General features: G+C 42.5%; 1 protein-coding gene across 1 annotated transcript in view; it reads left to right on the top strand.

The window, feature by feature from the left end:
- The window catches only part of RNF150 (ring finger protein 150), a 121,536-nt gene that overhangs the window by 88,748 nt on the left and 14,575 nt on the right, over nt 1-18,213 (top strand). Inside the window, exon 6 of the mRNA XM_074588915.1 lies at nt 6,081-6,291. Within this exon, the coding sequence (XP_074445016.1) occupies nt 6,081-6,291 (211 nt within the window). The remainder of the gene's footprint in view (nt 1-6,080; nt 6,292-18,213) is intronic.

Raw genomic sequence — 18,213 nt, forward strand, 5'->3', positions numbered from 1 at the left:
TATCCCCAGCCCTTTGCCTGTCTGTTCTCATCCTCCTCTTCTTGCCATGTTATTGATTTATTTATTGATTTATTAAGGGAAGAACAAGCTGAAATCTTTGACTCTACCTTTCTCCTGCACCCTACTTCTATTAGCAAGGAAGAGTGTCTGTATGGGGGTCAGTTGGGTGTTGGGATTTGTGGGTCTGGTTGCTTGCTATGTGGAGCAGAGGATTGTTTACTGGTGTTCTGGTGGATCTATAGATTCTTTCAAATGGCTTTTGTTTGTGTTTTAAATCGGAACTGGATTTATTTTTTTAATCACGCTCTTAATTCAAATCTCAAAGCAGAAGGTCTGCAAATAAAATTTTCCCTGCTATACTAGTTGAGGACAACTAATTGCTCATTCTGGGGAGCCAGATCTTTTTTCTGTCAGATTTCTCTTAAAAGGGTATCTGTAGCAAGCTCTGTACTCCTAATTCCAATTAGGGAACCTTTCTCCCAGTAACTGAGTGTGTGGCGGACCACATGACATATAAGAAATTGTTAAGCTCTTTGTTATTGGGAACATTCAGATGTGGTTAGAAGCTGCCAAAGCAATTGATCTTTTTAAGTTGCATGTTTACATTCATATAGTGCATGTCCTGGCTGCCATACAGTTTCTGAACCGCAGGGGCTTCTCCAGGAAGAAGTGAGTCACTTTCTCACACCGTGCGAGGCTTGCCATGTGATAGTGAAGTTCAATACTGAAATACCACTGGTCCGTGTGTTAACAGGTGCTGTAAATATCCTCCCCAGTTACAGATGGTGACATGCCAGCTCACATATGAAAGAGCTATATAAAGTAAAATAGCTCATGTGTACATATTAGGGGAGATGATGCAGCCATTCCCCAAGAGTTCGTCTTTATGGAGACTAGGAAGCCAAGCAGGTTGCTGCAGAAGAGCTTCCGTAGCAAGTGATGAAGTATTTTTTTACTGGAGTAGGCAGATATGTTAATTTTTCCCCAGGTTCCATGTCTCAGTTCACAGGCCTGCCAGTGAGCAGTTACCCAGGATTTTGACACTTCTTCTCCATACCCAGTATATTGTTCCATGGCTTTCTCCTTCACCATGCAGGACCACACGATTTCTGCGTTCTCACTGGTCCATTCCCATTTTCACCCAAGCATTTCATTAACATGCTCTTCATCCAGATTCGTATTCAGCAGATATCGACAAATCAGACCTCCACTTTTTGGAGGCCTGTGGTTAGATATTAAGGTCTTTCCGGAAAGTTGAGTACTGCCTGATAGTATTTACATCCCGAATAGAGCTCTCACTGACTACACTGACAGCTGCTGAAGGCTCAGCGTGTCCACAGGCTGTCTGAGGCTGGCTACCTCGAGGGGAAGGGATAACACATCCAGAGGCCATGTGTAAAGGTTTTGGTTTACATGACTGGCTTTTACTATATATGAACAGCTCTGTAATGGCAAGTATAGGACCTAATTGCCAGGAATAATTAAAAGAGCCGTTCAGTTTCCTCAGCCATCGTTTCTCTTCTCTCAGCTCCCTCTCTCATTCTCTCTGTACTGCGTAGCAGAAGGGGGATCCATTCTGCTCCTTGCACTGAGGGTTTTCTGCATGGAGCTTCTGTGGAAATAATTGTACTGGGCATGTAATTAAAGATACTGCTGTAACCAACATAAACGACTGGGTCAAATTAAGATTTCAGACTCAGCCTTAGTGCTGGTCTGTCTTAACACTAAAAATCAAGTGCTTGGATGTTAATGGTCCACTGGCAAAGTTTGTTTAGAGGATTTTATTGTATGAATTCCTGTAAAAATCTCCCTAGATTGTCTAAGACAACAAACTGAAAACAGCCCGCTCCATCGTTTGGAGGAAGCGTACTGGCTCCCACTAGCACGGATCATCAGTTAGGTTCATGAAGGGCGAGCAGCATGGTAGAGCCTTACCCCTCGAGGTGACTTACAGTGGGAGCTGTTGTCCATGGGAGCTGGGAGCAGATGGTAGCCTTCGTGTCAGGGGTTTCCTCTGGCTGGCAGCAAAGGAAGTGGGAGTCTGAGAGCGTCTGGTAGCTTGGGGGTTAAGTATTCTTATACTGCTATCAGTTGCTCCTCTTCCTCTGTTTTTTCTGCCTTCTCTTTCTAAAATATGTCTCAGCTCCTGACTCTCCCTGTCCTACCTCATCCCCTTTCCTGCTTCTCCTCTGCGTAACCCCTCCTGCCCAGCCTTTGTCCTTTTGAGCTCCTGCCCTGGTGTCACTGCTCATGCTCCCTGCTCAGCTCACAGGACGCGTTCTCCACCCATCCAGAAATTATGTGTCCTCACCCTTCTCGCTGCCCAGCACCAGCTGGGGGCAACCCAGGGTGAGCATCGGTCCTGTGGGGGGCTTTCTGGTGCCACCATGAGCTTCCCGGCATCACGCAAAGCTCTTTGTAGAGAGTGGTTGTCAGTCCCGAATAAGCCACCAGCCTGTGTCAGCACACATGAAGTGATATTTCCAGAGGCTCATAACTTAGCCAGATGTCAGTAGGCTCTTGTGGGAAAGGACATTTCCCTGGAAGAAGCTGTAAAGCTCTAGGGCTTCTCAGTGAGAGGTGGCAAACGTTTCTGTAGAGTGGATAAAGCAAAATGCCATTCCCTAATCATAATCTTGAATCTTGCTGAGCCATTTTAGCTGAAATTTCCACACACAGGAAAGCAGCCTTAGGCAGGCAGCAGTCTCTGATGGGAGACTTGAGCGCAAATTTGCCAAAGTCCTTTTGCAGACTTTTACAATGGAAGGAATGAGGAAATCTTACCATAGGCAGGGCTAATATGTTGGGGTTTTTTTCATGCCAGCTGCATTTTTGTCCTATGGTTGTTATTAAAGAGCTGGCTCGTGTGACAGCGGATATATTGCACTTCATCTAGCAGGAAGACTCAGGATTGTTCAGGAGATGGTTGGTTAAAACCCAAATATCTAAATGTTTCAATTCAGTTCACATCTAAACTCTCCATTTACTTTGTAACAGAGACTTCAAATATTATCTGCCCTAAAACCAGATTGCCCAGGCTGCTGTGAGGCACCAAAATGACTGCACTCATTTTCACGGTAGCTGAGCACCCCGGCATCTCCGCTTTTCACCGTGGCTCTCTGCAGCTACAGAGGAGTATTAACTAGCTATCTATCAGCAAATGGTTGGTGTAACCTTTTCCACTGTGTCTTTGCTGATGAATTCAGCTCAGACTGTTACCTCTTTCGGCTGTAATATTTGAGTGAAAGTGTCTTTCACTTTCAAAAAGCTACATTGCTATTGGCATGATCGTATCGCGTAAAATAGTTTCCCCTCTGCTTCTCCCCCTTTTCGGCAAATATCTGCTGGATATGCAGACAGCTGCATTTTTGGCAGCAGATTGGGTGACTTGAAGCTATTCACTAAGAGCCTTAGCCAAGCCCTCAGAAGTCAATACAAAGCCTTCCCTTGACTTTAGTGGAATTGTGCCCTCAAAGCACTTACATGCAGGGAATGAGTGAAACCAATATAATTAAACTTAGCAAATGTATCTGGGTCACTCTGACAGCAAAAGCCATAATGTATTTTTTTCGATCAGTGTTTCATATCATTAGTTTTATAGTATGCTGCTTAGTTTGGGGTATTTTTTCCAACTAAAATGATTCAGGAGGAAAGGGATTAATTGTATCGAACATTGCTATTTTTGCATCTTTAATGTTTGGTTTGGCTTTCAATTATAATCCCCCATTTTTAAAGGTTTAAAAGTTAAAAAAAAAAAAAAAAGCCCATTCTAGGAATAACTGGAATCAGAGCAAAGGACAGACAACTGACCCCCTGAAAAAAATTTGAAATGTTTTTTTCCAGAGTAGAAAAGAAAAAAAACGGCTTTTTTTCTTTAAGATACACTGCCATCAAAGCCAAATTTCAGTTAAAAATGAAATTCTGAAAGCATTTGTTATAACTACTAAGGGTAAGGGAAAGAGTGATAGATCTAAGGAATAATTTTGCATCCAAGTCCTACAGATAAATGATTGGTATTTCACTTAGAAAAGCACAGGTTCAGTGAGTTTCATTAAAACCTGGTATAGCCCAATGTGCCTTTATCCCGGTTCTGAGGAGCTCTCGCTGCTTGTGGATTAGACTGGAGCCAGACAACAACAATTCTAATTTTCATCCCAAACTTCAGTTTGTGGATACAAGTCACCTGAGGATTGTTTAAAATGCCTGCCTTTTTCATCAGGAACATTTGTGAAAAAATATTTATGAGGTGGCAACAATCAGACAGGAAATATATGGGAAAAGAGAAAACATGCTAAATTCCTGGTTCTGCAAAAAATGTAAGCATATGGTAACCTTTTATGACTGAGTTCAAAGGGATTACTCCTGTGCTTAAAGCTAAGCCTCTGTTTAAGCCCTCACTGTATCATATTTTGCTTAGTTTCTAGGTGCCTGCTGTTGGAGATAGGCAGTCAGTGAGATTTTCAAAACTGCCTTAACAAGTGAGACAACTAAGCATAGCAAAAATCAGATCCGTGCAACAGAGTACATCTCCTCTGACTTTAGCCATCCGGACGTTGGATTTCCAGTCTAGCAGCTTAAGCCGCATCTCTGCTTAGTGCTGAGCAGTGGGAAGGCAGAGGGGGCAATTCATACCGCTTGCCTTAGGGTGGCATGAATCACATAGAGACATTGACTCCAACCGTTGAAGTTAGAGGAAAACCTAAGTGACTGATCCCGATTAGCTGTGTGACTTCTGGACAATAAAGATACATGGGAACAACTTACCTTCACGTTTCCTAACTTAACAAGGTATCTGCGTAATTACAGCTCAACCTTGCTATGTCCCTTTGTCGTTTTGGAAGCTTTGCACCCTGAAAAACAGCATCCTCATTTCTGATTTAGCCTTGTTTTTGTTACAATATGTTAAAACTTCAAAACCCAGTTCTTGGAATAGTTATGCAAACAATTTTTCTCCATGCCTTGGGGAGAACTACCCCTGGTTCTATAGGCAAATGGTACAAGAATCTACTTCCTCTCAGAGGAAAAAGCGCTTTTTTACTCGCATGTTTGTCACCAACGTTTATGGGGAGCTCCATAGAAATCACTGCTGTATGAACGAGAGCATCTTGCTTAAAACAGGCCCAGAGAAATCAAGGGTAGAAAATAGCCTTGGATATAGCATCTCTGGACAAACAATCCTCTTTGGTGCCCAATGCCCACTTGAAGTCTCAGTGCTCTTCGTGAACAGGCGCTGAATGCTAAGGATACTGCGCGAAAGGTAGGCACCGCAGCCCCCTCTCATTGCTTCCCTGGAAGGTCAATGGAAAGCTTGAAGAGCTCAGCTCGTTCTGGAGGTGTTGGTGCGTTCACTATGTAACTGCAAGAGAGAAGTGCCTAAATACCCCAGAACTGGATTCCGTCCTTGGTCTCTCTGAATTAGAAAGCAAGAAAGGCTATTAATTGAATCATACTCTTCAAATACACATTATTACTTGTTTCTTTCTTTTCTCATAATTTTATTTTGTAGGAAATATAGCATCAATTCTAGGTATTAGCTATATGATGTTGAAAGACTTGTCTTATAAACAGCTTTAGCTTCTATTTTTTGCACCTCACACATAGATGCACCCCCACAGGCAGTTCCCTTGAGTTCCTATTCCTGAAAGCTCTGATATTGACTCTATAAAATGTATATTTAGGGAAAAGATAGTCATTGCCCTTCAGCTACTGTCTCTGTTTACATTTTTAATCTGACTCAGCAATCTGCCTATATCAAGCAGATCATATCAATAAGTGAGTTACCTTTTTTTTTTTTAATATGCACTCTCCCAAACACTTTAAAAAGTATAAATAAGAACATTTAGAGATTGTAGGTGACACGGTTTAATACTGACTATTTCCAATGCATACTTTGGGTCTCTCTTGCAACAGATTGTATAAAGAATGTACATGAAAACAAACAAACTGTGCATGTTTATTCATCATATGTTGCCATTTTCAGTACTGAAAGAAAGTGGAAACAACCCTAAAGAAGTGGGAACGGGTAAATTAAGTCTTTTTATCAGGTAAAAACTCAGTTTTCTTCTTTTTCTTCGCACTAGCCAAATGCAGATTGCATGGATGATATACCTCCAGACTTGGAAGCGTCCATAGGAGGACCGCCAACCAACCAGATAACGGGAGCCAGCGATATAACAGTGAACGAGAGCTCTGTAGCCCTGGATCCCCCGGTGCGGACTGTGGGAGTACTACAAGTCATCCAAGACGTAGACTCCTTTCCCCAGGTTGGGGAGGGGAACTTCACAACAGGCAGTAAGTTCCTCTTTCTGGCAGAATTTGCACTGAAATAAATGTTTAGAAACCCGAATCACAAACCAATCTCTAGTGTGGGGAAAAATGGCCTTTGAAGGCTTTTTCACTGGAGCAATGGCCTTACTTTAAGCCCAGCGGAAATCTACAGGGTAAGTAAATTTAAGCATCATGTTGTTCTGCTGTACGCAAACACTTCCATCCTGGGTGCAAATCAGTGTGTTGACTAGAAAACTGTGATTGGAGTCCCCTGTGTGGACAGAACAAGCTATTTCAGTCAACACTAAACAATATAAACTTACAGTTGTCTTCAGATTGATTGTTTATAGTAAGTGATCGCATTCACCACGATAACCTGCCATGTATCACCTGGATTCTTTGTGAAGCAAATTAGTGCATGTTTTTTGGCCTGTCTTTCCTCACTGGGCTACCTGTTAGCATGTGGACGTTATTCTTTTGGGCTTATCATAAAATAAATAGTGAACACAGCAACCACTTTTACTGACTTCAGTCAAGAGAAAAAGAATGTTGAATTCTGGTTTTGCCTTTCCTTTATCTTTTTACATCAGGTGAAGCTCATGTGGTTATTCAATCGTACTTGACCTTCTCATTTCAGAAGGACTGATGGTCAGAGTTCATGTACTTGAAAACCTGAGCGTAGTGAAATAACGCTGACAATTTGTACAAAAAGAGAATTTTGGATGTTTTCAATGTGTTTAGTTTTCACTTGTTTAAGGGGCACCATTTGAACCAGTAACTCTCAAAAAATCTGCACGTGTCTCTGTTCCTGAAAATGATGTTCTTTGTTGAAAACCTACTTCTGACAGCTTAAAAAGAATGTTGTCAGATGTTTTGAGTGAGGATTGTACTAATCTAAAATGCTTATTTTTAGGTAAAGTAGCAGATCAGTAGAAAATACATATCTGTTGGTGTATTAGTATTGACAGGACTATTGTAGAAAATCATCAGATATACTTGAAGGGAGGTAGAAGAATGTGATAAAATATAGGTTTGCATATGGAGTCAGTATAGGTCCTGGAAAAAAGTTATACATTTTCAGTCATTTCTAGGTACTACTCTGGGCCTGGGCGTGAAAAAGAAGGCAAGTAATAATATGATGTGTAAAAGGTAGGAGAGAGATGAGGGGACTAGGCTGAAATGATTTTACATTAGTCTCCTTACTCCGTGAAGAGACTTGATAATCACATTTTCCCTCATATTGCAGACAGTGTCGTGGCAGTGAAAGTAACTTCTGGAAATGCTGGACTTGCGACTTTAGCGACAAGTGACCCAGCAGTGGATTTTTAAGATCTCTCTTTGTGGATTAGGTCCTGGCTTCAGGTTTGGTCCTTTTACAGTCTAAGTCCTGGGTCCAGCAAGGGGTGAGCAGCAAAGGTATAGGCCCAGCTGTCATCTGTGGCCAGCCCGTCAGCTGGTGGCATACAACTTTCTCAAGCCTCCTTGAGTGCTGGCAAGAGCTGTTCAAAATGAGATGTTATTTTGTTCCTTCCAGTAATTGTTTTTAAATGCATTTGAGGCTGATTTAAACCATGAAGGAAAGATTTTGCTTCATGGTACCACAATGCAACTAAAGACTGGGCTGTACCCTCTTAACGCTCCTGAAGCGAGTAGCTCCCTTGGCAGATAATTATCCTTGTCCCGCTGTTCTTTACAAGGTCCGCTATTGAAGTTGGGAAGGAGGGCTGTGGTGTGCCCTTTACACCCACAGCTGCATGGCACATGCTGAGAGGAGCCAGCAGCCTGGTGCAAAGCCCAGCGCTAGGGGTAGTCCGTGCTTTTCATCCCAGGATTTTGGCACAACAAGAAGCAGTTCTTCTGGTTTGTCATCGGGGGTAACAATGGTGTTGAGGCAGCCAGGGAGCACAAGAGCTCGGTAACTCTCCAGCCACTCTCTTCCCTTCCAGTTTTGTTTCTAGAGTCTGTGGAAGGATCAGTGTCAGTCCAAACACATTTGTTCTTCATTTTCCAAGTTGCCAGCCAAGTGACCGGGTGAAAAACTTGCTCTGAGCCAGCAGAGTACTGCCGAGATGCTTTGTTTTGCCTCTGTGCCATCTGGTTTTGCCCTTACTTTTAGTGACATTGGGCAATAGTCGCTAATGCCAGGCAATCCTGGGGGCTGACAGCAGAGCCCATGGACAAGGGACTCGCGCCAAGACCAGTGGTCAGTCCAGGCACACGGGTAATGAGTCAGCAAACCGTGGAGCTTCAGGAGATCTCCATGACCTGAAGAGGCTGGCCACATGGTCTGGGGAAGGACTGTGAAAAAGGGGGTTTCCCTGGTTATTTGAGAGAGAGAGGGAGAAGAAAGCAGGGAGAGGAAACTTGCGGATGGCCTGAGCTCTGTGAAAGTTGTGAGCCTCACGTCATCACAGGAGCAGCTGGGACCCGCTGCCTAAAACAGAACTTTCCCATTATTTTGTGAAGAAAGAGGAGTCCTGAGAAAAGCTCAAAGGAGCTTAGGAGCTTCCAGACCCTGGTGTGTGCCTGCCTACACTGTGCCTGTCACACACAGCCACTCAGGGAACTCTGGTTTAATGCTTGGTTAGCTGTTGTCACTCACCCATCATTGATAGGTTGACATGAATCTTCATCTGGATTTCTCGTCTCAAAGTGGAATACAGGACTTGAATATTAGTCAGCAGTAGGCAGGTGTGCAAGTCTACGTGCTGTCATCATCACATCCAAAGTAGTCCAGTTTGCAGTAGTTCCCAGAAACAGTGCCGTTTGGTCCCTTTTTGCATGAGACCTGCAGCAAAGAGGTCTTTGGTTGGGAGTTAGGAGCTGAGTTCTGTCAGTGATGGGTATTTGTACCTCCAGCTGCCTTACGTGGATTTGGGGTGTTCAGGTTCTCTGAAAGGTAGGACTTAGCATCTTTGGCAGCCTGAACTCTTAAGCCAGTGAAAGGGGAACATCCAGCACCACTGTATAGTTGTGGTGTGAAACCAAATGCTAACTAAATCAGAGAGCAACTGTAGGTTAAGTAACTGGGTCATAGCTGTCATATAGATGGGGCTTTATAGGCATTGTGTCTGTTTATTGTATTCAGGCATTGTATTTTTCATTTCCAGAATCCTCAATAATTACACAACTGCCAGAGCTTGCTGAGTGTGTCCTTTCTGTGAACTAGCCTGCCTGGGAATTTGTGAGCGATGACGCTGATTGCTCCTAGGAATCTTTGCTGAAGTTGCTAAGTTCTGGCCTCTTTATATAGCATTAGTGACGGGAGCATACTCTAAGGCTGAATTTGTGCTAGAAGTTTTTCTTCCTCTTGATATTAAATCTGTGCAGACTGCCTCCAGTGCAGTCTTGACATGGCACGCTGTACCCAGCACCACGAGTCCTGCATCCCTCCTTATTCCTGGCAAAGTTCAGTGGTTGAGGAGGTACAGGACTTGCCGCCTTCTTTCCACCCACTTCTGCAATGCTTTTTGCTTAATTGTTGTTACATCCTTTTTATTTGTTGATTAATCATTCTGGTATTGTTGTCGTGTTTTGGGTTTAATTTCCCTTTCTGAGTTTCCAGTGCGTATTCAGAGCCAGAAGAGCTCCCACAGTGTGTCTGGAGGGAGGATATTTCCAGAGTACTGTTCACATCGGCTGAAATCCTGTCTCCATTGAAATCTGGTGGCAAACCTCCCATTTACTTCAGTGGGGCCAGATTTTCATTTCTGGAACTCGACCAGCGCTTTTCTTTTTATTTCCGTGTGTATGCTCAGCAGACGTTTCCTTGCTCTCCCTCCCTTTTTCTCCCCATGCTCCTGAATAGATAATGTCTTCCGTGGGACCCTTAGCGACATGGTGTACTGTGAACATCTGGATGGGACTTCATTTGGAGGCCCATCCCTAGGGTTCCTTGCTAAACCTAGCATCTCCTGTGCAGTAGGACTGAGCGCTTAAAAATGGACCAGCGGTTTCTCTCAGCTGGCTTCTACCAAGCCTTCATCATGTCCCTTGGGCATATCTACAGCCCAAAGTCTGTTCACTACTTACTCCTAGTGACTGTTTGCTCTCTGTGGTGGGATTTTGTGCAGGATCCTGGGAGAGTATCTTGTAATTTGATATTTCTGTAATCAGTTGCTGAAAATGGATGGATGGAAAAAATGAAAAACTGGAGTTGGAAAAAAAGAGAGGGGGAGTGGGGTGAAAAAATTGTGTGAAATACATGAGTTCATCTCAGCTTTGACCCTGTTCATTTTCAGCTCTCCAGAGGGTATGAAAGAAGATAAGCTAAGGATCTTTTTCCCACAATAATGCATCGTAGCAATCTGTGTTGCCTGATTTTTAGTAGTGAGTTATACAAAATACTAACATCTTTGGAAATTTCAGTGCAGGTGGAATTTCCTGCTCTGCAGATGATGTGAGCGTGAGCTGGGCTTCGCTAGATTTGAGCTTGAAGAAGCTCTGAGCTGCGCCAGCTTTGGAAGAGTGGAAGGTGGATTTGGGATTTGAGGAGGGCATTGCGATATTCTTTGGGTCAGGCTCAGCTGGGTTTGAATGATATGTTTTTAAAAGGTAGTCTGATGAAAAGTAGCACCTAGGTATTTTATAGGTTGTATGATGACACTTGCAAGGAAAAAAGTAGTTACTACTTTCTTTAATCTTGTGTAGCACCCGTGGCCATTCATCTCCCTCAGCCCATGGGACAATTCCTGATTTCTGCATCAGATAATGTGCACTGCCGGAGTCTTTGCTCTCGGTTGGTTAATACCTCTAGTTTTTCAGTTTAGACAAGCTTTTATATTCTCTTCAGCAGGATGTCTCATCACACTGCATAAGGCCTCAGAAATCCCACCAGCACTGTCTCTGTAGTTGGAGGAAGATCCATAAATAATCCTACTGCAAGCATGGGCAGGAGTTTTACTATGAAAAACCACAAACTCTCGCCTAAGGTGTCATATCGCCTGCAAAGTCCACCAAGTTTGGCTGGCTGTACAGCAGTGTGGACGGTCTAGATAATACTGGCGGTTCCTTTTCTGCCTCTCATTTTCTTCTTTTCATAAAACCCTGTCAACGTATAGCTCATTGTGACTGTTAGGACACTTTCAAGTCTCTCTGATAGCTCTTCATTAAATCTATTAATATAACTTATCAAGTAATTATTTTGATCTGTATATGTCTAGAACGTCTTTGTGGAGAATAATCAGCCTTTGGAAGTGGATGAAAGTGCATGATAAGAATCTGATCCACTGATGTCTTGCAACTACTTAACTGTTCCTCCTTGCTATTAATAGGTTTTTTTTAGGCAGAATATGAAGGGGGAGGAAAAGGTGGAAAAACTCCCTAGACAGTAGTTAATATGGAAAGTTATTAACACTTGCATTAGCACCTAACACTGTCCTGGAGACGGAATACTGATGGGACCTAGTTAAAGATTGAGCAGATTGGGTCCCATGTGCCTGGAGTATGACATAAGTCCTGGTGGCTCTATTAAAAGCCGGTGCGGATGTTGCGTTAAATAGTTATCATGGACTGAACATTTCAGTGAGCTGAGGTCCTAGATTTGTTTTGAGACTCACACCAGTGCCAACATAGCATTGGTGGTTTGAAAGGCCAGCAAGGGTTTGAAAGAGTCTCCAAGCGAAACCTAAGTGGCACTAAAAATGTGTTCTGGATTATTGCATGTACCTACAAGACTCCTGCCAGGCTCTGTGAACAGACAGTGAAGTTTTCCTGTTATAAAACTGTTCTTCTTTTCCATATGTTAAGATGTGAAGTACAGGCGAGGTGTTTCTGTACAGCAAATTGCAAAAAGGGATGTACAAAAATGCTGTGAATCAAGGAGCAAATTTAAAGTTTAAATTTGTTTTTGTTTTCTATTTCACGTCTGCTATGTACATTGACGTTGTGTGCAGAGCAAAGACAAAACCATCGGTTCCCCAGTCTTCCTCCCTCCCTGCAGACACACTGAGCTGTGTCTATGGCCCTGTCAGGGGGCACGGTGGGTACACTCCAGGGAGAGACTTAGAGGAAAATGTTCTCCTTCAGTAGTGGAAACTCCATTTATAAGTCTGTCTCTACATAGAATGTTTGGCAGTTACCAGCTTGCCCCCCTCTGTCCCAGATGACTTGTTCGTGTTGTGCAGCTACTGTGTGAGCCCAGTCCAGAACCTAACCAGTTTCTTCCTGGGGGGTTTTTTGTATTCTTTCATTTGGATCAGTTCCCTGATGAGAAATCCAGAAGTAGGTGTGCCAGTACAACAGGACAAAAGAAATACGGAGCACAAGCAAAGAGAGGGACGTATAAGCCAGCTTTCACAACACTATCGCCAAAAGCAAGCACGCTATCTCAAGCACAACTAGACCCTACACAGCTGTCTGTTTTGCCCAGAAATGAGGATAAACAAATAGGCAAAGTAAGCATGAAGTTTCAAATCTGATTTGAATGCTCATATCTGAGCATACAGGCATTTTATTAATGGTCAGTGAATATGAGAGATGTAAGCGGTTTATTATCTATGACGATGTAACTCAGTAAGGAAAAGTGCCGTTGTAAAAGCTGTGATGGTACACAAGCGTGTCCTTAGATACATCATTCCCAATTGCTCTGAATGTGCATTGCACGCATGCAGGGGAAAAGGGGATCTGAGGACTGGGACCACTGGTAACATAGCCTATATCTTCCGTTATACTTCACTGCCTTAAGCAGACAGCGGGATAAAACATTGAACAAGAAATCTTTTAAGGCAAAATGAACAAATAATGTAGAATGAAATACAAATCTGAACTGCAGAGAGACCAGTTGACTTAATACTAGCTAATCTCTTCGATTTATGCTTGAGAATGAAAGCCTTGCCTTGCGAGAGATGTTCAGCATCTTGCATACAATCTGCTTCATTATTTAGGACTCATTCTCACGTCTCTGATGTCTGTGGAGTTTTTATTCTCATCAGTTTTTACACACAAGCCTCCACCAAAATTGTCAAGAAGTGCTGTTTAAGATACAATGTGCTACTGTGATTCTCAATCTTTTTCTGACCAATTCAGGAACAAAGGCAAATGGGAGACACGAGGATCCAGCTTGGATCAGCACCTGAGAGTAAGAATTAAGACGTAAGGCTGAGCAACAGCTCTCTATCCAGGCAGGCAGAGGAAAGGCAGGAGTCCAGGGTCAGTGATGCTGGTTGCTGCCCTTATTTCAGACAGATAAGCAATGCCAAAGTAACAATTGTCTGTACTGCGCAGACCCCAGAGGCCCCTACCAGGGTCAGGCTCTGCTGTACCAGTCGTCACGTACACAGATAGTAATTGATGGACCCACTTCTGAAAAATTCACAGATTATAGCAAGCAAACAAACCTAATCAATTTAGCGGGAAGACAGTGAAAAGGCAGCTGTGCCTATGAAAGGGTAAGACACGAGGCTGAGATACAGGAGGTGCTCATAGAAAGAAGTGCCATTTCTGCAGCAGTCGCCCTTGATTCTGCTTGCGTGGATTTTGTTCTGGTTGCATTGCTTCAGAACGGAGCGTACGTTTGCCTTAGTGCTCCCGTAGTGTCATGACCACTTTGAAGGTAACTCAAATGAAAGAAGTAAGCCAGGCAAAAGCTCTGCTTGATGTACTGTTTCCAGTTATGGGTATATACGGGTTTCTCCTTATTCATCTGGGCTTTGAGTCTGTGAACCTGTAAGAGAATCATTTGCACATGGAAGCCGTCTGGTTTCTCACAAGTATTGAAAAGTACACGTGTACTTCTTGTGTTGTAACCAGCACTTTTGATTTCTCAAAAAGCATGAGAGTTGCATTTAGAGGCAGGTAAGGTGAAAGAGGTCTGTGCCTGTCTGATGTTTTTTGTTTGATAGATAAATGCAGGGGATGTTTGGCCTGCAAGAAGCATCCAGAACTGCTCTGCTTAAATTTTCTCCAGATCCTTCTAGGGGCCACAGCTCAGATTTCCACATACAGTGTCTAGTACTTATGATTTCAGCCTGGATAAAAATATTTGGTGGTAGTGTTTGCTCATAAAATATCAGTCGTGTCCCAGTGTGTTTTTGAAACAACTCTTTCTTTTGTTACTTACCTCCGACTTCAGTAGAAATTAGGGTGCTTCAGGGCTCCTTTAGGGTTACCACAGTAACCAGGTCACTTCGTCTAGAAGTGAGAGTTCTCACTAAATCTTTAGTAGTTGAACTTACCTCTTTATTATGCTGGATGTGGGCAGTTTCAAGTGAAGACAGTGCCAGAAACTGGTGCTTTGAAACGGGCAGGTCAGATGGAGAAACTGGCTTATGAGTGTTTATAGAAAACATGAATGATGAGAAGAAAAGTAGGTAACAGGTCAAGCCCAGCATCCAAGAGGAAATATCCGACTACGGGCCATGAGTGTTAGGAGAGGATTTTTTAGCCTGTGGGGGACAGGAGAGGTGGGTAAGCCCTTGCATTTTGGGATGTTGAAAATAGGACCCACATGGTTATAATCTAACCCAACTAGATGTCATCTTTGCCACTCCAGTGACGAGGCTGATATCCTGAGGAGTATACTCAGGCGGTACTCAGCACAGTGCGCAGTAGCATCAGAGTTGCATTAATGAATATCTGGATATCCAGAAGATATATGATGGAGTATCCACCCAACTTGGCCTTTTCTTGTGACTGTCTTCTGCAAGTGACAATACTTTTGACTGTTCTTTTCATTTTAACTCATGTTAACGTATCTGAGGCACTCAGAGAGCAGGCAAGAACATACGCTCTGTTGTGGCAACAATTAAACCCTATGTTAATGAATATATTAATGTGCAAAACAACTTACCTGGAGATCTCTGTGGTCAATTTGTCCACTGTCTAGGTACCATAGTGCTATAAGACAATGAAAAACCATACTCCTGCAGGAAAATTGCATAGAAAATGTATAGAACAAAGATACCAGTGGTGAAGTCAGGATATGAAAAGCACTTAGCTAAAATAGCTTTATTAAATTGTAGCATCTCAGTGGGGGGCAAAAAAATCACACAAAGGAGCTTTAAAATCTGCCAGTTCCTTATGCAGATAGTTGAATACCACAACGTTTTCAGCTGCTAAGGTTTCTTTGGGAGACAGCCAGCAAATGTGGTCTGTCAAGTACATACGACACACTTCGCTTCAGATTTTGCCCTCATGTGCATGGGATATTGAATTCAATTGAGATGTTGCTAAACTTTATTCCTTCTTTATAATTGCTTTTTGAAAAGGTAGTGGCACCAGCAGATTATCCTTCTGTGCATGAAAAGCTATCAGTCTGTAAGACCAAAATAGTTTCGGAGTAGGAGTTTTTTAGAAAAATGACCCTCTGCCAGCCTGGTCTGGGAGACGTAACTTGTGCTCCCAGCTGCTGAGTAACCTGCAGCCTAAAGATACACTTCAAAGAAAACGGTTTTGAAGAAAAGCTATGATAGAAAGATCATATTTTCAGTTGTTCACCCTCAAAAGTGCCTTGTTCAACTACTGTAATGGCTGCATATTCCACAGGGTGGAAACGATTACATTTGTTTGCAGTAATTCATTCCTACTGAAAATTTGCTGTAAACTTATATTTTGCTTCTAAAAGCCCTCTTTCCAGTCTAGATAACTAATGTAACAATATTTTAAACTTTAATTTTTAATAAAAGCTCCTGAGGTCTAAATATTCTTCTGGAACTGCCTGGGAACCTTCTGGAAACTACCACTTTTCAACGAGAGGAGTTGAAAGTGAAGAACTTGAATGGAAAAGGAAAAGCAGAAGGGGTTAAAACTGAACTTAATGTCACAAAATTTTGAATCTAACTTTACAGTAGTGTTCCCCAGGGAAATAATAATGAACCAGTGCAAAGTCATTTCATACAGTTGGTTTCCCGGTTTTCAGAGAGCTTTTGTTATTTTTACTTTTCCAGGTACATATTGGTGCACAGGGTAATATCTCTTCTGCCTCTCTGAAGAGTATGAATGCTCAGAACTCAAAAGAAGGTGGAATGGGAGTATATATTCACTGAAAACATTGAAACAGAGACAAAATGTTTTAGCACAGAGAAACAGTGTTTTAAAATAACTGTTCCAATTTGAGCTTCACTTGTAGAGCGTTAGGGAGGTCTTGATAGTAGTGGCGGTGTCCAGGTGACCTAATGAGGATATTTTCTAGTAAAATTGCAATTTGCTGAAAGTTAAATTGACCTTTCCCCGCACACTGGACCGAGAAGAAACTGAAAACAGATGCCTTGATCTTGGCCTTTCTCATGTTCTCGTGAGCGTTTTAGCAAGAGTCCCTGATAAAAGCAGTGGCTTGGAGGGGATTTTCTGATGCCAAAAGTTGTTCACTTGAAACTAGACCGTGACTGCAAGCTTATTTGAAAGGAAATGCTAAATGGCCCTAGATTTATATAGCCTAAGACCAGTCTCTATGGATGTCCCTGCTGGGTTTCCTACCAGCCAGACCCAGGCCTTCAAGGGCAGAAATTACCCTGGGTGCTAGGGCTGAGGTGCCCTTTAGGGGCCTTCAGTGGCGTTTAGGCGAGATTGAGTTCCCTCTTTAGTGTTAGCTTTGCTGCTTATTGTCCTGGTTGCCCCTCTCTGGGTTTGAATTGTCACATCTAGCATTTTGTAAGCAAGTAAATGGAGCTCACCTTTTTTCTGATGTTACTTGTGTGAACCACGAGCAAGGGAAGCAAAAGGAGCTAGTTAAATACGGAGGGAGCATCTTGCACTCTTGCTTTAGGCTGGTGAGACAAAACTCTTGGTTTCACATCAAGGAGTCAGGTCAAGTAAAACTGTGCTATGTTCTTTTTCATAAAGGCTCGTTTTGGGCAGAAAGGGAGACAGGCAGGACGGAGGCGGGATCAGAGGGAGACTCACATTAAATTAATTTAAAATCTTTAACTTAAAATGCATGTTAGTTTGGTTTCAGTCTTAATAAAGTCTGATTTTTTTTCTTCTTTACATAAGCCATTTTTATAAATGTATTTTCAGACAAGATTTGAATATAGCAGGCCTGCTACAATGGCAGATCAAAGATTTATTTTTTAATGGGAAAAAACCTAAACTGTTGAGCTATTGCAGCATTGTCAAAGAAATGTTCCAATTAAAAGGAGATTGGCATCAACTGATTTAAAATTTCTTAAATGAACATAACAAGAGAGAAACTGTTGACCTTTTTTCTTTAGGAATGTTTTGCTCGATTGTTGTTCTGTACTTATTGCTTATCTGTGAAAGTGCATTAATATACACAGCCTAGCTTGTTAGAATTTTATCTAGTGCACTAGCCCCGCTGCAAGAAACAATACCATTTTGGACATTTCTGTTCCAAACAAACAGTTTTAGGAGGAGGTTCTGTGTACCTCCTAGTCATATTTTAATCCCCATTTCACGCGCTTGTGATGAGTTTTAAATGCACTTATTTTTCTTTACTACAGAATGCTTTTGGTTACATCAAAAATATTGCTAGATCCTTAATGCAAACTGTGAAAGCAACCTAAAGGAGATCCAAAGGACATTGGAGAGGTTTTATTTTTTCCAAAAAGAAAAGGTTTTGATACAGTCTCTGTTTGGGTTTGGTTTTTCCCCCCCGACTTCTAAGCTGGAAGAGCCACGTTTCTCATAAAAACAACTACGCATAGACAGATTAAATTAGTTTGCAGGAAGTCCTGGGAAATGTTCCTGCTGGAAACTGTGGGCTGTTTCTGGCTGCATAGATCTACTTTACTCTTCTGCTAGTACTCAGTCACAGTTAAAGATTTATAGATTGCACCAGCGCTGACAATGTCATATCCCACCTGCGAACTCATGAATGTCCGCAGTGGTTTGAGGGTGCAAAATGCCGACCCACAGCCTGGCAGAAGGTACATTCTGCTTACAACTGCCCGGTGGCACACAAGGACCTTCCTGGTATATAAGAGCATCCAAATAGCAGGAAGCTCGCATTTTAGGAAGTCTTAAGTACAAAAGTTCACATTTTTGTTTGTG

The sequence above is a fragment of the Larus michahellis genome, chromosome 5, assembly GCF_964199755.1.
Source record: "Larus michahellis chromosome 5, bLarMic1.1, whole genome shotgun sequence".
In the NCBI taxonomy this organism is placed as follows: Eukaryota; Metazoa; Chordata; class Aves; order Charadriiformes; family Laridae; genus Larus; species Larus michahellis.